At 34.1% G+C, this 21,667-nt stretch overlaps 1 protein-coding gene across 2 annotated transcripts in view; it reads right to left on the reverse strand.

The window, feature by feature from the left end:
• Positions 1-540: 540 nt before the first annotated feature.
• LOC140432846 (aromatic-L-amino-acid decarboxylase-like) overlaps positions 541-21,667 on the reverse strand; it is a 49,228-nt gene continuing 28,101 nt past the window's right edge. For both annotated transcript variants that reach the window (XM_072520980.1, XM_072520981.1), the window contains exons 5-8: positions 9,247-9,496; positions 6,936-7,084; positions 4,683-4,822; positions 541-1,561 (exon numbers count right to left, since the gene is read on the reverse strand). In XM_072520980.1, the coding sequence (XP_072377081.1) occupies positions 982-1,561; positions 4,683-4,822; positions 6,936-7,084; positions 9,247-9,496 (1,119 nt within the window). In that variant the 3' untranslated portion in view covers positions 541-981. The remainder of the gene's footprint in view (positions 1,562-4,682; positions 4,823-6,935; positions 7,085-9,246; positions 9,497-21,667) is intronic.

A 21,667-nucleotide genomic window follows, 5' to 3' on the forward strand; every position in this document is an offset into this window, starting at 1 on the left:
TAAAATCGGTAGCATGGTGGTAATTTTGATGTCTTTGAACTCGAGGCATTTTCTTACACTGAATACAATTAGACTGAGGAATAATAACTAAAAATTTCTATACAAACCGGTTTTCACAAATCGGTCACTTCACAAAAATATTAAAGATAAAACTTTATTTTTACAAAAAGTAGAAAAGATAAAAACATTGTTATTATTATTATAGCATGTTTTAAATATAGTCATTCTGTTGCCAAAAAATTAAGTTCAAGAAATTATGCCTTCTGGGTATAACACTTCTAATGTCAGTGAGTATATATCCCTCTATCCATTTGCTGAGTTATTCTTGATATAAAAAATTTCACCCCTGAGTCTGGATGGTATTCACCTCCACGGAAAAAGAACACATAAACATTCTCTAGCTACTGTTAAAATCTTAAGGAAATTGATGCGTCTTCAAGGAAATGTCGGCAGTGAAAACCTCGATAAAGTGGACTCTAAATTATTTACAAATTATTTTCGGCTGTAATATTTTTATCTTCAAAAAATTATAACATAGTAAAATATTAAACGTTTTTATTAAAAAATATGATAACAATATTCTCGAAGCAGTTGAAATTTCTCAAAAATAAATACTAGGACTTTACTAAGCGTACTCTTAAACTTTAATTTTCATACTAGATTATAAATATATTCGATGATTATTCAAGTCAAATGTACAAAAATAATGCAATAATATTAGTCAAAATTGTGTTAAATTGAAAGAGTATTATAAACTGCTCGTAAAAAGCGTGTAAATTATATTTTAACATAAATGGGGAACAATAAATAAACATATCTGTCTCCCTAGATCTTGAATAACTGCTTGGCAGCTTCTTATCATTCTTTTCATTCAGTGATTAAGCAAATCTTAATCAATAATTATACTAAATTATAAATTATATAATAAATTAAATGTACACATCACTTTTTTCAATCTAGGCTTTGTCAATATATAATAAATTATTCTTTTTTGGTCAATACTTCATCCGCTGCAGCCCTAATTTCTTTCCATGACACTTCTATATCTGACTTCTCGGTCATTCTTGAACAAATGGCTAATCTTAAGAAGTACGTATCCCTAATCTTGGAAGGTACTAAATGAATGAGTCCTCTACCATTGATTCTCTTCAACAATGTTTCGTTTATCTCATTGGAACTTTTCAGTCTAAAACAGACTAAGCCCATTAAAACTTCTTCTGTGATTTCGAATCTATCGTCGCTTCTAACTAAAGCTTCGAAGTCGTGGGCTAAACCAATCTGCTTTCTAATATGCGCTTGAATGTTTTCCACGCCGAACAATCTTAGCACAAACCATAATTTAAGAGATCTAAATCTTCTTCCTAAAGGAATTTGCCAGTGGCGGTAATCGGGAGCTGAGCCTTGTTGGTCGTGTTTTAAGTACAGAGGATCCACGTTGAATGCGTTTACCAGCCAGGATGGGTCTTTGAGCCACATAGCAGAGCAGTCAAAATTAACTAACATCCATTTGTGGGGGTTAAAATTGAAGGAATCTGCTTTTTCTACACCCTTCATGAGATACCTGAAAGAAAACAGTGTTAAGTTTGGTACAAATAAATTATTTAAACGAATTGATTGTAAAAATGACAATAGTACAACTCAGTATGTGTTTTGAGCTCACCAGCTCCATGCGAGCAGTAGCAGAACAAACAGAAATATCACGGAGATCGTTAGAAAAATACTAAAATGGATATTTCATCCCTATAAAACGAAGATTCTTCAAGACTTCTTAGGTCTTGGCAAACCTGCTGTAGCTTTATTTTCTCATGTAGATTAAAAGGATCGTGCCTTTATTCTAATGTTTCTATTTCTTGAAAGTTTATCGTTTTAGACATTTTTCTTTGGTCTCCCTGATGTTTTCGTTTATCTTCTTGTCGGTGTGATAAAGACTGCAGCAAGTCCAAGAAGATTCGCCAAGAACGACTGAGGGATGTTCTCAACAAGAATGGAGATGAACCAGATACATTCCATTTGCAATTAGCAGAAGAAGCAGTTTTAACGAAAATTAAAGAAAATTCTTAATTTATTAAAGAAGCAGCTAAACAAAACCACGAGAAATTCGAAAAAGTTTCTAGAAGATTCGATGAGACTTCTCAAATTATTAAAGAAGTATGTAGACGGAAAAAATAAGAAATTTAAAGATGTTTCTAGAATAATTGATAAGATATAGAAAAATGTAGACGATGTAGAAGAAAAGATCAAACAATTAGGGAGCATGATAACCAATACAAAAGTGCTACTACCAGTTAATGCAGTATTTTTAAATCCTGAAGTGAAAGAAGAATTATCGAGAGACGAAACGACGCATCATATGAGATTTAAATTGCCACCATTTGATGGGAAGTCTCCTTAGTCCATATAACTTACACAATTTGAAGCTATTGCGGCAGCCTATCATTTGACCGAACAAGAAAAGGTTGTTGATTTGACTACAGCTTTACGGGATGGAGTTGCAGCTATCTTAAGATCGATTCTTAAGGGTTAAGAAAAATGTTACCAGACCTTGTTCACTCGACTAGATAAACGCTACGGAGATTCCATCTACAACAAGTCTACAAAGCACAACTAAGAATTAGAATTTAACGAGCAAGTGAAAATTTGCGAAGAGTTTGAAGCAGATGTTGCTCATATAATACAGTTGGCTTATTCGGAGACACCAGACAATACATTAGAATAAATTTTTGTAGGTAAATTTGTCAGTAGGTTGAAAGACAGTGAATTACAGAAAGCCTTACGACTAGCAAGACCGAAAGTTTTAGATATAGCGCCCGCTATTGGCTAGGAACATGGAACAGCTAGTCAAACTTCACTTTACACGCTAGCCCAGATATTGGAATGGTGGCGACATAAGACACATTCGCCGTAAATTGCAAGAAAATAATACAACAGTCGGAAAACTAGAACAGATCTAACGCAGGGCTGGAAGAGTTTATTCAAATGCTGATGCTCTGGCGAGATGGCTATGTGCAAATTGTAATCACTATCTTAAATTAGAAGAATGACTTCGTTCCGTAAGACAAACCACCGTGATTAATCATCAATGACAGCCTCAACAGCTACAAGACGCCCAAGCATATAATCCATTTTTAAAACGAGTATTGGATTGGATGTGTCGAGGTAAGAGACCTTCTTGCCAAGACATGTAGTCCAGAAGTCAAGTCTTATTGGAGCCAATGGAATCTGCTACTAAAAGATGGTCTTTTGTATAGAACCTTGGAGAACGATGATGGTACAGAATGTAGGCTTCAGTTGATTGTATATAAAAGTAAAGTATTAGAAGTATTGCGTCAGTAGTTCACATAAATCGTCTTGCACCTAATACCGGCTAATGAAACAAAAGAAAGTTAAACCCTTTAACATGAGATCAAAGATGACCAACGACCTTTAAGGAATTTATGTCAAATTACGCAGAAAGAAGGAGTGCTAGATTCAGCGTGATCACAAAAGTTCAGCAGGATTTATTTAGTTTTCTGAAAAATGTCTCTCTAGTTCACTGTGTTACCCAAGAATTGCAAATGACTAGGGGAATCTCGTATTTAATAAGAAGTTCAGTCGCTTGGACGAGTTAAAAAATTAATAAAGATTAAAGAGTACTGCAATTAGAAGGCAGTTCTCAATTTTTGCTGTATATGGTGACCAGGAAGACTTATACAGACAAGGCAAGCTACGAGGACATATTATGGCGTACTCTAAATAATTGCAATCGTGTGCAAGCAAGAAAATAGTGTGCAATTATGACATTAAGCATGTGGCTATACCAAAAATAGGTCATATAATGGAGGGTTTGGATTGGAAGATTGTGAAAAGCATGCTTGACGTGATCTTCCGAGAAACTGGCGTAAAAATTACGCATATCGCAGATCCATTTAGATTTGATACTAATATGTATCACTTTTTGTTTCGGGTAGTGTTTGAACAATCGATTCACTGAATCTCTCATTCGTTCAGCTGGCCTGCTTGGCTCTCTGACCAACTAGAGGCACTAGTCTTATGAAAAAACTACAGACCGTGAAGAATGCCTCTTGTGAGTAAAAGCACTTTTTTTATATTTCTTTTATCTGATTTTCTCCTTGTATATTTTATATTAAGAAAAGAGCAATTCTACACTTGATTGAGCTAGTAAAAGCCTTTAGTGGACTTAGCGTTCTCTTGTTACATATGTATCAATCTTCTTAAAGTGCCCTCTCCTCAATGGAGGTTGGCTACTACAATTTTAAAATCTTCTCTATCTTCAGCTGTTCTTATTAGCTGTTCAAAATTTAGCCCTGTCCATTGTCGGATGTTTCTGAGCCACGATAGTCTTTTCCTTCCTAGGCCTCTCTTTCCCTCGATTTTTCCTTTCACTATAAGTTGGGCATATTGGTACTTATTATTTCTCAGTATGTGGCCTAGGTATGATGTTTTTCTAACTTTTACTGTGTTAAAAAGTTCTCTTTCCTTGCCTATTCTATGCAGCACTTCTTCGTTTGAGGTATGCGATGTCCATGAAATGAAATGTATCAATATGTATCAATAAGTTGTATCAAAATAGAAATAGAAACTACTTGAGTACTTAATGAGCTCCATTTTTAGTGTCGCACTGTAGGTATATATTGGCCATTCTTAAATTTATGCATTATATGTATATGATTAATAAATCTTACCTGTACTCAGGGCAAATAAAAGCAGAACCAGCATAGGCTGCATCAACGTGAAGCCAAACGTTATTGTTGTTGCAAACTGGGCCCATTTCGTCCAATCGATCAAAGGTGCATGAAGACGTTGTGCCAAGTGTTGCCACAGCCTAAAATTTTAATAAAAAATATCATTGTAAAAATCATGCAAAATTATCATGTATTGTATGTTATTAATGAAAATTGTAAAACATTCATTTAAGTAGAGGCTAGACAAACATATTTATGTTTAGAATTGGTTGATACGTTCTTACACTCTGTCATTGACTTAAACTACAATATTTCCATAAGCTGTTTGCTTCCAGCAGATTATTCAAAATTATCAAAGTTTGCTAACAGTTTTAAAATGTTCCAATTAATGAAGATACCACCGGATATGGATGGATAACATTTATAAAGTACCTGTATGATAAATAATTATAAAATGAGTATTTCCGAGAAAAATTTTAGATTTTTGCTTTCCGGATTCTTTTCCGTTTGTACGCATAATACAGTAGTTGTGATCCCGTGACCCGAAAACCGTGATCCCTTTTAATTTCTTGTTAGTCTTTATACACTTTCTTGTTATTCTCCTATGGTGCTTATTATGTTTTAAACTTTCCACCTCTTAATTAGATTTTTTTGATCAGTACTTGCCACCGGCTGGCACTCTCTCTGTATGCCCGCACTCCTATTAACAACGTACCAGTATCACCGATGCGCGCTGGAGATGGAACGCCAGTAAAATATAAAAACGACGAACCACGACAGAGAACTGAGTTCGAGCTGAAATATTTATCTGGTAATAGTTCCTACCTCGGATCTCTGAGTACTGATCAGAAACCAACATTATTTCCCGTATCATCGATCGAGTATTGATCGACCGATTTCATCCCACATTTTGCCCAAGTTAAGTATTGATCAGTCGTTCCCACGGTTTTTGGGTATTGACCAAAAATGGTCCTTGGCATTAGCCATCTGAGTATCGCTAATATTCATTTTTCACTAGCATCAACGTCGGACCACAGCCCCGTCAATTTTATTGACAAGGATTTGTCTTTTTATTTTTATTGTACATGCTGTATAGAAGCAAATTTTATGTTTGGTAATATCTGAATGTATTTTTATTAAGAATTATCTTGCGGTTTACTGAGTCTCGTATCTAATAAAGATACCTGTAACAAATTGGTCCTCGAGCAAAAGTAAAACTCAGCTACATAACCAGAAAACAACAACTTTAGACTTTTTGCGTCTTTAAACATCGTTCAAAAATTTTACAAATTACTTATTAATACAGGAGATGTTAAAAATTATGCTGGAGACATAATTGCACAGGCATAAAAGCACTCTATAAGAAACAATAGGGGAAGAACCAAACTAGAAAAGGTTCATCAATGGAACTAAAAAAGAATTTAACTATCGACTGTGAGATCGATCATTTACAGACCCGAGAAATGTTCATAATAACGCATGGAGTCACAGAAGACGCTATACTAGGAGTCGAATTTTTCAGTCAAAATTCTATCGAGCACAAGTTTGATAGAAATATGACTAAATAAAATAAAACACGCTGAGAAGAAATATGTAACACTAAAGGACTCTACCCAAAATACACACATTTAACGATCGAACCCTCCACAAGGTCAAAAATTGTACTAGTGAGGAAAAAAATGACTCAGATCGGCATTCGAGCTATCAGCTAAAGATGCACATCCATTAATCAGGATATTGGAAATTCTGGATAGACTTAAAGAAACTTTATTTCAACCCTCGATTTAAAACAAGGTCATTTACGAATATCCCAGGAAGAGATAAACTGCCCAGGAACAGCATTTAGCGTACAAGGAAAATGCCACATTCAATTTAGAACCACTCTATTTGACCTGCACTCCACTGGAGCAACTTTCCAACGCCTACTGAATAAAATAAAACTCCCGATTTAAAGTTCACATTCGCCTGCTTAGACAAAATTGCAGTAATATCGAAGACACTCCAAGAGCATTTAAACCACCTACAAGAAGATTTTCAAGGAGATAGAGAGGCTAAATTATAATTAAACTTGGAAAAATGCACATTTTACAAGCCAGTACTCAGATACTTTTTACAGATAGAACATTCTAGTTTTTATTGCCATTATCAAGATCTTCTACAAAAGTTGTTAAAGGCAAAATGTGCAATATATTTCAGTCAGTCTATAAAAATAAAAAATGTATTCTAAAAAAAAATATTTTTTATGTTACTTACATAAAACGGTATAAGTCCAGCCTCTATGTCTTCTTGAATAGCTTTTTCTAATAATGCTCCGCTCAGTCTGTTTGATTCATCTGGCTGAACTGACCTGAGTTTTACTCCTCCTAAAAGACCGGCACGTTCCACAGAAGAGTGGCTTTGACCTAAACATTGATACAAAAATTATTAATAAGGTTAATAAAAAATCAACGTAAAATGTACTATATAATATGACTTTAAGCAGATTGTGGGTTTCTTCTATGGATATATTGATATCCGTACCGTTTAAATATTTAAATATTTAAAAACAGTGGTACCCTTTTTTTGAAGAGTTATCTTCCCTGTTTCTGTTTTGTTGTTTTGTATTTACCCTTTGTTGTGCTTCTTCTTCTTCAGCCCTTAAGTAATCCAACTTTGGACATAGGCCTCCCCCAAATCAATCCAGTGTCGTCTATTTTGCGCCACTTGCTTCCAGTTGTATCCTCCGATCTTCTTAATATCATCAGCCCATCTCATTTGTGGTCTTCCTCTGCTTCTCTTTCCTAACCATGGCCTCCACTGTTGTATTTCTTGGTTCCATCTCTGATCCTTCAGTCGGGCATTGTGTCCTGCGAAGCTCCATTTTAATTTGGCAGCATGTTCTCCTGCGTCTTTTACTTTCGTTTTGCTTCTAATCCACTTGTTTGTTTTTTTTTTGTCTATAAGTCTCACCCAGAGCATTGATCTTTCCATCGCTCTTTGTGCTTTTACTATTTTATCCATATCGGCCTTGGTGAATGTCCACGTCTGTGAACCATACGTAAGTATAGGGAGGATACACTGATCGTAAATTCTGGTTTTCAAATCCTGTTCTATTTTAGTGCTTTTCAAGATCCAACTCAGTTTTTCAAATCCTGCCCACGCTAACCTTATTCTTCTGGTAATTTTGGCAGTTTGACTTTCTTTGTTAATTTTCATTATCTGTTCCTAGTAGATGTATTCGCTTACTGTTTCTAAATTTATGTCGTTCAATGTTATTTCTGGAATGTTCGGTGTATTTGTCATTATTTTTGTTTTTTCCAAGTTCATCTTAAGACCTACTTTTTCCGAAGCTTGAAATAGTTGCGTCATCATGGTCTGTAGTTCTTCGAAACTTGTAGCGAATATTACAATGTCATCAGCGTATCTTAAATGACTCAGTTTTCTTCCATTAACATTTACTCCCTTATCTTCCCAGTTAATGTCTTTGAACACGTCTTCAAGTCCAAGTGTGAATAGCTTTGGTGAGATAACATCTCCCTGGCGAACTCCTCTGTTGATTGGTATAGCTTTGGTTTTCGCATCAATTTGTATTTTCGTTGTAGCTTTCTTGTAAATATTGTGTATGAGCATTCTGTGTCGGGATTCTATCCTGCAGTTGTTCATAGATCTGTCTATTCCCCAAAGTTCTATGGAGTCGAATGCCTTTTCATAATCAACGAAGCCAATATATAAGTTTAAGTGATATTCATTGGCTTTCTCTATTAGAGTTCTAACTGTAAGAAGATGGTCCGCTGGGCTGTAACCTTTTCGAAATCCTGCCTGCTCTACCGGTTGATAGCTATCGAGCTTCGACGTTAACCTGTTAGTTATTACTCTCATAAACAGTTTGTACATTTGGGACAGCAGGAAGATTGGCCTGCTTATTACCTCATAATCTACTAGAACTGAGCAACTATGCCTTCGAGCATATAGTGTATGAGTGTTCTAAGTTTACCTCTTAGTAAGTTAGATGACTGTATATAATACAATCGGTCAAATTTAGCCTAATTTATGCGCCAGAGTCATAAAAAATAAGACATTTCGGATGCTCGCAACTTAACAAAGCCGTTGCGGATATTTGAACGATGCAATATTCCAAACATGATGATCTCTCTTATACGTTATTAAAACTTTTAACGTTATAACACTTCAATATCTCTTTCTATTTTCTAATTTTCCATAAGTTACCATACAATTTTATTCTGCCAAACCTTATTCCCTCATTTCTATAAGTCATTGTGTTGACTACGCCTCTTTTATCTCGGCTTTCTGATATGTTCTGACTTTCAATCGTTAATCGACACTACTTTACGCCATGATTCTCAATTTCAGCAAGTAATTCTCTATAATGTCCTCAGCAATGATACTGATTAATATATACTTGTAGACTGTAATTTATTTTATGGTCTACAAGAGTCATAATTTAATAATTCAAATTTTTAAATCTTTCTGTATAAAATTGATCTAAAAATTTGTATTGTTTTACATTGCTTCAAATCGTATCGTACATTTAAGAAAAAAAATCTAAAATTTAAAATAAACTCACTCGACGTGTATCCAACTAATTTCCCAACGATTTCCGTCTCGGATAACTCGGGACGTTCTTTTTTAACTCTGTCAATCGTTCGTGCTTTAGCTCCAAGCAGCGCTACTAAAGTGGCTTCACTAGCAGTGCCCTGGATAACGCCACCTCCTTTGCCACCGGAACAAGCGAGGAAAGCATCTGGAAGCCCCAACATCTTTCCAAGCCAATCTAACGTAACGACTTCAAGCTCCGTACACGCTGGACTCGCAATCTTAAAAAATAAATATAAAATAAAATAAAGTTCACAATAATTATATTTTTTAATATTGTTCTAAAGCTATTTTCTTGTGGCAACTACTATTTTTCTTGCGACAATTAAAGTTTAAAATAGTTTCTTGGCGTTTTAATGTCCACTTCGAAAATTGTTTTCAAAGTACAAAACAATATTAAATTAACTAAATTTTGTTTTTTGTTACTTTTGTTTCATTTTATGATTAAATTTGTATTTATTGAAGCGAAACTTCTATACTGACGTTGTATTCCTTTTTTTTTCTGCAGTAAAATGCTGAGGCGAACGTCACAGAACTAGCGCCACAAGATGACGTCGTCACGGGTAGCATCATAGAATAGCGGTTCTTGACATCTCATGGCTCATTAAATGAGAAGTAAAAAATTAAAAGCATATCTGTCACTAAAAGATTTGATTCGTAACGATTGTCAAAATTTAATAAAAGTCATAAAAGTCATCTGATTAGTGACAACATTAAACCATGTGTTTAAATTTTTATAATAATTCTCGTTTTAAAATAAATGCATATAAATACAATTATTATTTTTAAACATATTATTTAGTTGATATAATAATTAAATTTACTATCAAATGATACATATTTATATTTGATTATTAATATTTAGTTTGAATTTGACAGAGTAAACAACTTATGCTTTGTTAATACGTTAACAGATGGCGTTAGGAGCAAACCTAATGATTTATTGAATTTGTTTAAAATATAAAAAATAAATAAATAATTAAATTACTTAATTTAAATTTTAAAAATACAAAAAACAAGTAGTCTACTACCTGTACTGCCTACTGTTATACCTTTTTTTAATTATTGAGAAGCTTTGCATTTCTTGAGAATATTATGTGTTTGAATTATGATTCTTGTTAGAGAATATTACGAAAATATTATGTATAATTTAGTTATAATAATACAACCAAAAAGCTTTTTCCGGTTTGGCAAATTGTTTTCCGTAACCCGGTATTTATCATTCTTAAAATTTTAACAATTAACTTATTTTTTTAAAAATCATTTTATTTTTTTTTATGCCTCAACCTGATAGGGTCATTGGCGTTGTACAATTTAAAGTTTTACAATTTAAAAAGGAAAAGACAGTTAAGATTTGATTTCACGTACAGGGCGCCTGTGCTTATACGTATTTCGGCTAATAGGCCTCTTCAAAACGGCTTTCACAGTCGCTCTAAACGTGAAAATAAATATTTTCTGTCTTAGGAAGCAACTCTAACATGGCTTCGTATAGACGCAAATAGCGACATCTAATATTAAAATCCGTAAACTAATTTTCGAAACCAAATTCATAATTTTGCTTTAATCTATGCCTTCTAAGAATTGCAAGGCAAAACAGACGTTAATAAAGATGTTATTAGAGACATGGGGAATCTAAAAATTGCATTCCACGACATATCTCCTCAACTAAGCTAAATTCTTAGCGAATTGGTTTCTAGTACTCGTACAGAGTATATCAGAATAAAAAGGAAAAGACAGTTAAGATTTGATTTCACGTACAGGGCGCCTGTGCTTATACGTATTTCGGCTAATAGGCCTCTTCAGAACGGCTTTCACAGTCGCTCTGAACGTGAAAATAAATCTTTTCTGTCTTAGGAAGCAACTCTAACATGGCTTCGTATTATTTTCACGTTCAGAGCGACTGAGAAAGCCGTTCTGAAGAGGCCTATTAGGCCGAAATACGTATAAGCGGATGCACAGGCGCCCTGTACGTGAAATCAAATCTTAACTGTCTTTTCCTTTTTATTCCGATATACTCTGTACGAGTACCAGAAACCAATTCGCTAAGAATTTTGCTTAGTTGAGGAGATATGTTGTGGAATGCAATTTTTAGATTCCCCATGTATCTAATAACATCTTTATCAACGTCTGTTTTGCCTTGCAATTCTTAGAAGGCATAGATTAAAGCAAAATTCTGAATTTGGTTTCGAAAATTAGTTTACGGATTTTTTACAATTTATTTAGTAAATTTATGGAATATAAGTAATCGTTTTATTTTGATTTAATCGATGACGGCAATTTATTTAAATATTAGATTATTCATGTCAGTATATGTCCTTTTTTTAGTAACGAAGAAATACAATTTTTGAAGATTATTTTTTTATGATTTTATTCTATTGATATTCTAAGTCCTTTATAAATTTCGCATAAAGATTTTAAAAGCACGTTCTAGGGTAGTTATAAAAAGCTTTATCCTTAGTATTTTTTTGAACCTATTCTCTATCCTTCCATTGTTGGATGTAGGTCTCCCCCAGTTCTCTCCATATTTCCCTATCTTGAGCTGTTCTCTGCCATGTGGGACCTCCGTGTTTCCTGATGTCATCTTTCCACCTCATCTGTGGTCTGCCTCTTGATCTCTTTGCATTATATGGACGCCACTTTCCGATGGCATTGTTCCATCGTCCGTCTTGGAGACGTTCATTGTGTCCAGCCCATTTCCATTTCAGTTTTGCTGCTTGTTCTATCGCGTCTACTGTCTTTATTCTGGTTCTGATTCACTGGTTACGTTTTCTATCTTTAAGTGATATACCCAACATTTGTCTCTCCATCGCTATTTGTGCCTTCCTTATCCTATCCAAATTGGCCTGTGTAAATGTCCATGTCTGTGCTCCGTAGGTGAGCACCGGTATTATACAGGAGTTATATACCTTGCTTCGTAAGTATAGAGGGATTGTTTGATTTTTTAGAACGTAAGAAAATTTGGCGAACGCTGCCCATCCCATTCTTACTCGTCTCGATATTTCGGCTGTTTGATTTTCTCTGTTAGCTCTGATTGCTTGTCCTAGATAGATATACTCATTTACCTGTTCTATTTTCTCTGTTTGTATTTTTATTTCCTCTTGGTCTTCTGTGTTTGTCATTACTTTTGTTTTGTTGAAGTTAATTTTTAGGCCTTTTTGCAGTGATTTTTCATGAAGTTCATTCAGCATTAATTCTAGTTCTTGTCGTTCCGAGGAGATCAGGAGTATATCATCCGCATATCTAAGGTGATTTAGGTACTTTCCGTTTGTATTCATTGGTTTTCTCATTTAAGATTTTAAGCGCATGTAGATGGTCGATTGTGCTGTATCCTTTCCTGAATCCGGTCTGTTCCACTGGTTGGTAGTTATCAAGTTTATAGGTTAGTCGGTTGTTTATTATTCTTGTGAAGCTTTTATATAGTTGTGACAAAAGGGAAATAGGACGGTAGTTGTTTAGGTCTGTTCGGTCTCCTTTCTTATGTATTAAGATTGTGTTGGCATTTTCTCCTAAAGAACGCAAAGAGCAATACATAAAACAGCTAAAAAGAAGTGACATATCACAGCTAAAGGGTTTGCAACTAGACGAATTAAACGATAAAATAACAACAGAACTACTAGAAGCAGGCCTGAAGATTGCTAATAAACAAAAGCGAAAACAACAAAAAATTAGCACTAAAGCACAAGATATGCTAAAAAGACGACGACAACTCCTGAATGATAACAAAAGAAATACAGTGGAGTTTACCGAACTGAACAAAACCATAAGAAAACAGATAGAGGAAGATTTAAAGAAATACCAAGAAGATCGCATTAAGAAAATCATAGAGAAGAACAAAAGTTTAAAAACAATGAAGACAAATATAGGAAAAAGAAAACTAATCATGCTTAAAGCTGAGAACAATGAAGAAAGAGATCTAGGAGAAATAGTAAAAATCACAGAAAGATATTACACAGACCTATACAGTTCTAAAAATGACCCACCACTATCATCTAAACAGAATCTCTCGAGGAAAATACAAAATGTTGGCTCAGAGATATTACCAGAAGTAACTGAAGATGAAATCGAAAAATCCATAAACGACATGAAAAGAAATAAAGCGGCCGGTGAGGACAAAATACTGGCGAAACTGCTAAAAGAAGGAGGAGACACAATAAAAAAAATGCTAAAAATACTGTTCAACAAATGTCTGTTTGAAGGTAAAATACGTAAACAATGGAGAAATGTCAACATCCCTAGTATATCAGCCTCTATATTTCTTTGAATTTTTTTTCGTTACTATTTTCGTGTAACTTTATTAGGTTTGTCGCCTTTCTACAAATATTATATTATTTCATTGTTACAGATATATGTGTCTATATACTTTTAAAACCCATATTATTTAGAAATCAATTGTAAATATACGGAAGATCTTTAAAAGCTTTATAAATAAAAAATCTAATAAATCGTTTTGAGTCATAAAAGCCTTGCCAGATTCATTTCCTTGGGCAAGTGTATGCTTGAGTTAATCGTTTTAACTAATACAAAAGAGGAAATGAACCTTTTCAAAGCTTCGAGGACTGAGATCTTGAGTATAGCGACAGGAAATGTAGAACACAGCCAGGGGTGGCTTACCCTATTCAGGTACTTCTATATAAATCTAATAATTTCGATTCAGAATGATTGGCAGTGTTTTTGAGATAAATTCTTGTATGATAACAAACTGATGTGATGTAAATTTCTTCTAATAGCTTCTTACTATTAGTAGTTTCTTTTTAGCAACTGTTTCTTTAAATATCAGTAACAAATTCCTTCTGACCCATAAAGAAAAACTAAGCCAAAATACCAAAGAGCTAGTAGGTGAAGGAGAAGACAGCTGACGGAAAATACGGCTTCAACTACACAACAATGAAGAAATTAAATAAAGGTATCCACCGGTCAATTCGAAAAGAGTAAAAGAAAACAATACAGGTGAAATAACTAAAATAATTAAAGAAAACACAAGTTTTAAGGCGAAATACGAGCAACATAGGCAACAAAAATATGTACAAAATAAAAAACGAAGATGGAAACATTACTACTGATCGAACCAAAATCCTTGAGCTTGTCGAATCCTTTTATCGCGAAATGTATGAGAGCAAGGCAATGATGCAAGGCAAGATCAGCCCCTGCTCAAAATCATAAACCAGGGATCAGAATTAATGCCAGAAATAACTTTATACGAAATCAAAACGGCACTTTTAGAAATGAAAAATAACAAATCTCCTGGCGATGACAAAGTATTGATCGAAGCAATCAAACTAGGTGGAAATAAAATTATCCAGGCTAATAGAAAGACGCAAATAATGACTAATCTGGTGCTAAATCGAAATATTGCTGTTGATGGAAGGGATATTGTACAGACTACATCATATAAGTACTTAGGACATGAAATTCAGTTGGACAGAGATAACCAGACATGTGAGCTCTCACGTCGCATAGGTTTAGCCTGGGTAGCGTTTAGTAAATTAAACTATGTATTTAAATCAGATCTACCCACATGCCTCAAAAGGAAAATCTTTGACCAACATGTGTTACCTATACTCTCTTATGGAGGGAAACATTAACACTCACTAAAAAGTAGTGAATACGATTCGCGTGACTCAAAGGCCCATGGAGCGCCAGATGTATGGTGTCTCTCTGAGAGACCGAATCCCAAAGGAAGAAATACGTCGTAGGACAAAAACAACAGACGCTATCGAAAAAATTGCGTCGTTAAAATGGAATTGGGCAGGACACCTCGCCAGATTATGAGACAATAGATGGACAAAACGTATTTTAGAGTGGAGACCAAGGCAAGAAGCAATACGGAGCAGAGGAACGTCCACCAACTAGATGGACTGGCAACTTGAAGCATGTTAGCAACATCTAGATGTAAACCTAACAAGACAGAGACAGATGGAAAGATCTAAGAGAGACGTATGTCCAGCAGTGGACACATACAGATTGATGATGATGATAATGAACAAATTCCTATTTCACTGTATTGTTAATTTTTAATCCAATTTCATTCGTTCATAAAATTAGAGCAAATTGTTTAATTTTTATTTTTTTTACTGTGGGGCTTTTTCAAAAGTATTGATAAATGTTTCCAATGTACTACATTTTTTTTTCATTGTCACATATTTGCATCACTAAGATCTATTATATCTGTTTTGAATGTAAGATTCATTTTGATGTATTCTGACAAAACACCAGCATAATATAAACACTAGCAAAACCAAGGTAATGATCATCAGCAAAGAAAACATAACTGGAGCAAATCTGTATGTGAACCAAATGAGAATTGAACGTGTCTCACAGTACAATTACTTGGGAACTATAATCAATAAGTCGTGGGACAATACCCAAGAGATTAAATCTCGCATCGAAAAGGCAAAAAATGCATTCTTGACTATAAGCTCTGTGTTCAAGAGCCATGACCTCACCCTAGAAACAAAAATGAGGCTTCTTGAATGTTACATGTACTCAGTGCTTCTATACGGAGTAGAAACGTGAACATTGAAGGCGGAAACTATCAAAACTTCAGGCTTTGAGCTATGGTTATGAAGGATCCTGAAGATACCATGGACAGAAAAAGTCACCAATGAAAAAGTACTGCGTAGATGAACACAACCGGGGATTTGGTTAACATCGTAAAGGGCCGTAAGCTGCAGTACTTGGGACATATAATGAGAAATCAAGGCAGATATGAGCTACTCCAATGCATTTTGCAAGGTAAAACGGAAGGAAAAAGAGCCCCAGGACGAAGAAGAATATCCTGGCTTGCTAACCTGAGAGCATGGTATAGAAAGACCTCAACACATCTATTTCGTATAGCAACCAACAAAGTCATCATAGCCAGAATGATCGCCAACGTTCGGAACGGACAGGCACCCTAAGAAGAAGATATTCTGACAAAAGTTTTTGGTATTCATAAGGTACTTTATCAACAGAATCACATGTTTGTGGGTGACATGTGACATGTCTATGGGTGACAAACCCAACAATTGGTTTTTTTGACCATACTAAATTTTTTTGTTCAACTTTTGGTGGGACATACCTTAACCACATGGGTGGAACATTCTGAGTCTTGTGGCACCAACCAGAGTTAAAGTGAAGGACAGAAGTTTATTGGGGTTACAAAACGACCAAAAAGGAAGTCTACAGTTAAACTTGTAAAGGAAGAAAAATCGGTAAGATAGTTTCGAAACAAATTCAGATTTCTGCTTTAATCTGGAGCCTTCTAAAAATTGCAAGGCATGGCCAGACGATGATAAAGATGTTAATAGAGACATGTTATTGTTGCTTCCTTATAAGACAGAGAAGATTATTTTTCACGTTAAGAACGGCTATGAATAACTATTCTAATGAGACTTATTAAGTCGAAATACGTATCAATAGATACATAGACGCTTTGAACGTGAAATCAAATCTTTTCTGTCTTTTTCATTTTTTTCATTGTAAAGGAAGAGTTTCCAAAGAAATGGTCCAAAAAAATTAGCGAACCCTCTAAGTAACCAAGAAAATCAGACTGACGAAATAACATAATAATATATACCGGAAAAGGCAAAGAGAAAAATACATGACCAGGTGTTTACTCTATTATTGTACCAAACTTATTGAAACCCATAGCAATGCATTTAACCACAAGTTCCCCTTTTATTGATATAAAAATATATGAGATAGTTTATTTAAAAAATATGCCAGTAATGTCTGTACATAAAGATAGTTGACTCTTTATATTGTACCACACGAAACATTTAAATTGAAACTAACAAAACTAATTTTACAATAATTACTACTATGTGTTTTAAGCGTATTAAATCAGAGCTGATTTCATAACGCCAGAAAAAGGCATGCGGTTACCATGAAAACGACATGCAGTAAATATATTCTTTCAGAAGTACTTCGCTTTACAAACACGGAACTTAGAAGATAAAACTTACCATTCGATTGGTAAATGTTAACATTAAAAAAGATGGACGACATATACCAGCTGAGAAAAATTGAAACGGACTCTGTGAAATAGTTGTTACCATCAGAAACAACCTACCCTCTGTAATGGAAAATATGCAAGAATCTAGGGGACCGAAGAGACAGGTACGAAATGGGAAGAATTTTAATTTATCTGTGAAAGAAACTTGTGACAATATTATACTTCAAATTAAGGATCGTTTTGCTTTTTAAAATCATCTATCGTGCAAAGTTGTTTCAAAATAATTAAAATTATGAATAATATAGAAAGGTGTTTGAATTCAACATTTTGTGAAATTGGTAAAGTTTTGATTATTTTAATACCGATATAAATTACAACTGCAGAAACTGGAAGATATTTCTCTACGGAATACAATGTCGCAAGAAAGACTGACAGCGCTTGTCATGTTACCCACCAAAAACCTGAGAGATTTCTGACTTGAATGAAAAGGTGATTGAATGGTTCATTTCCGATAAAAACAGGATTGATTTTTATTATAAGAACTTGCCTTTTGATAAGTACCTATTATGCCCCTTGCCCCCTGAACAAAATTATCACCAGCCGCCACTGCTATGAAATATAAATGTCTTTAATTGTTATTAAAAATAAATGTATTATACATTTTTACAATAATATTGATAGAAAATAATAGCAATATTATTCGTGAACCAACCCTGAAAACTAACTTCTTTAGCTGGAGAAAATGTTGGATAACGATTGTTCTCACGTGCTTTGTTCTCCTTTCATGAATCACTTGAGAGATAAAGGGCGAAATTATACACCTCGTTACTTACATGGCTTGTGTTTTTAGCAATGAATAAATGTAGTAGGAGGCAACTGTTGAATAGCAATCTTACATTGCTAGTCATCGACCATCTATTAGATATGACAAGTAAATTAGTGACATACGATAAGTATCATTCTCTAAAATATCTGAGTTTATTGATGAGAAGATAATTAAAATATTTCCTCCATGTTATTTTTTTTATTTAGTCCTATTTATTTTAACAGTCTGTTCCTTCCTTTGAAACAAAAAGTCAAATGACAGATCTGACAAAAGTCAGATATATCTGTTACATAATGGTTATGTAGGGAAAACTTCCATTGAAGTTTCCCTTTAATTAAAAATTTAATAATGACCGAATATAAATTCAATTAATATTTATTTAAAGATAACTTTAAAGAAACAATAACTTTATTATTGAACTTACCTAAACTACTATTGCATTATTTTGAAGATGCATTATAAAAACAATATGCAATACGAACAGAGTTTCCTAAACATTCATCATTGGAACTAATGATCATCAATTAAAAAATGAATTTCGTTATTTTTTAGTACTTGATATTACCACTTATACTCCTAATTACACTTTCCAATCGATTACGCATAGATCGGATGAGTTATAATAAATTTTTGAGGCATTGCTTCCCATTCATCAATCGATTCCATTATGCTCCTTGGTACATGATTTCTGTCCCGGACCCTAGCTTTAAGCTCATCCCAAACATGCTCTATTAGATTTATGTCCGAGCTCAACACATACCAATTTATTGTGGGTATACCGATCTCAGTCAGATAGGTGGTGGTGACTCCTGCGGTATTGCATCGTGCATTATCGTGCAATAAAATAAAGGCATCGCCAATAAATACCGCGTATAGAAGAGAACACATGTTCCTCCAAAATGTCTCTAATATCATAGTTCAGTAACATAGCCACTTAGCTACGGCTGCCACAGAGATTAAGGAAAGTCTTGGAAAGAGGTGAAGGCCATATTGCAAAATAGATCCCGATGGCGCGTTTTCACTAAAGCTCTATGCTCCACTTAGGAGTTCAAATAAAAAAACAAAATATTTAAGTAAATACTTAATATTTTTCCAAATAATGAGCAGCAGTTAACTCTACCTTTTGTGTTTGTCAATCGCGATCTAAGTTCTAAGAAATCTTACTCGATCATTTTATTTGCTGTATTTTAGTTGGTTATTTTATTTTACTGCACTTAATAGACGTTTTAATTAGTGTGTGCACTCATAAGTACATTATCCATACATTTTATTCGCCTTGTTACTTTTTATTTGACATTAGACTTTCAAGTCGATATTAGAATTAACCTTGACAGCAATAAGATCTAAATCGCAGGTATTTGTAAGTCAATCCAACCTCGAAAATTGCAAAACCACTGGTCATTTACGAGTCTTACCGGTCAACAACTCATTGCAACATAGGTTTATGTTATTTACAATGTCATTACTGAATAAGACAAATGTTTTTATTAGTTATCTGTTTTCGATGTGGCCAAATGTCTTTTCATTGTCTATAAAATAAGGAAATAAATTAAATATTATATACATTAGGGGATAAAGCCACAATTGATTGTAATGAAAATTAAATTTTTTACTGCCCTTTGACGTTTTTCGTTTTCAAAAAGATTAGTTTAAAAAATAGTGAAGTGTTGATTATAACCAAACAGTTGTTGAGCGGTTATGTTTGTCAGACTGACGGGACTTACTTTGGCCTCGATCGTGTAGCTCAATAGCCCTGCTGCTGGTTAAAATTGCCGAGGATGGTGTTTTTACCCTAGGATGATATCAATTCTGATTATTTTATGTATTTATATATTATTTGTTTGTGTATTATACACAGCCTACAGAAGATGTCCCAGAAATACCAATAAGATTGTACACGATGGTATGAATGCAAGAATAGGGCGAGAAAGAATTTTTATGCCCACGATCGGAAAACATAGCCTACACAACATCAATTCATTTGACAATGTCAATCATGAACAATTGATGGATATTCTGCGAAAGACAGGTATTGACGACAAGAAAATTCGAAATTTAGCAAACCTATACTAGGATCAAACAGTAAGAGCAAAAATTGGCAACGAACTCACTTGAAGGGTGCAGATCAAAAGAGGTGTCCGTCAGGGGTGTATCTTATCTCCACTCCTATTCAATATTTATTTCGAGGAAATATTTAACAAATATATGGAAAATGCAAATAAAGGCATAAAAATAAACGGCGAGTTAACAAACAATATAAGATATGCCGACGACACGGTGATCCTTGCCAGTACCATAGACGAATTACAATAGGTAATGGAAAGAGTTTATTCAGGTATTGAGGATGCTGATAAGCAAAAAGCAACAACCTGCTCTACAATTACGGATAAATAACATACTAATTGACCATGTAGAATCTTATGTGTACCTTGGCACCAACGTACACATGCAAAATGGGAACAGGCCACAGAAATTAAGGCGAGAATAGAATAGAATAGTTTACAATAATAATAATATGTATGTGTATTACAATGTATGTTTTAGATATTTTGAAGAAGTTGACAGTCTTTAAGATAAGAAAATATTCTTTGGGTATCTGTATTTTCTTCTAGGGCATCTCTTAGGGAGTTGCGTATGCTATATTTGAGTCGTTTACTGTTATATTTTGGACACTGTATTAAAAAATGTTTTACCGTTAGAACACGTTGCACACTTCACACACTGGTTTATTTTTGCGCTGTAATAAATAGTTATGAATAAGTCGTGTATGGCCGATACGGACACGGGTAAGTATCACTTGCTCTCTTCTGTCTTTTATTTTTGGTTTCCAAATATGTGGATGTTTGTTGACTTCGTATAGCCTTGATCGAGTGTTGTTCCAAGTTTGTTGCCATTTTTGAATTATTTTTTGTTTTAAGTATGGTTTTTAATCGTTTTGTACCAATATGTTACTTTCTTTGGACATCGGGTTAGTTGGTGCGTTCTTAGCCAGTTTATCTACAACTTCGTTACCTTCAATTCCGACATGAGAAGGCACTCATAAAAAGCGAACTTGGATATTCTTATTTGAAATGTTTTTAAGTTCTTTTTTAATAAGAAGTAGAAGGGGTTTGTCACAGTACAATTGAGTCAGTGAGGATAATGGACTTATCTGACTTATTAAGAGAATCTGTGATTATTATACATCTTTCTTTGTTTTTGTTTTGTATTAACGATAGTGCTTTTTAGAATTGCGAGTAATACAGCCAAAAAGATGGTTGTAATTGACGACAATTTAAAATTAACTGAGGAGTCTTCCGAATAAATTGCTGCTCCAACTCTGTCTTCATTTTTTGATGCATCGGTGTATACGTTGTAGGTATTACCATATCTCTTTAATAGTGTATGAAACTTTTGTTTAATGACGGTTGATGAAATCTCTGATTTTCTTAGGTTTGTTAGACTGATGTCAATAGTCGGAATAGATATTGTGCAGGGTTGTGGATTGAAGAGGTATCATAGGTTTTTGGAATTTGAAAATTTAATTTGGTTAAGTATGATTGTATACGAAAGTAAAAAGGATGATCAATTTGATGTGTTTGTTGAAATTTATTTGTAAATCGATCAGCAAAAACGTTATGCAGTACTGGATTA

The sequence above is a fragment of the Diabrotica undecimpunctata genome, chromosome 1, assembly GCF_040954645.1.
Source record: "Diabrotica undecimpunctata isolate CICGRU chromosome 1, icDiaUnde3, whole genome shotgun sequence".
Classification (NCBI taxonomy): Eukaryota; Metazoa; Arthropoda; class Insecta; order Coleoptera; family Chrysomelidae; genus Diabrotica; species Diabrotica undecimpunctata.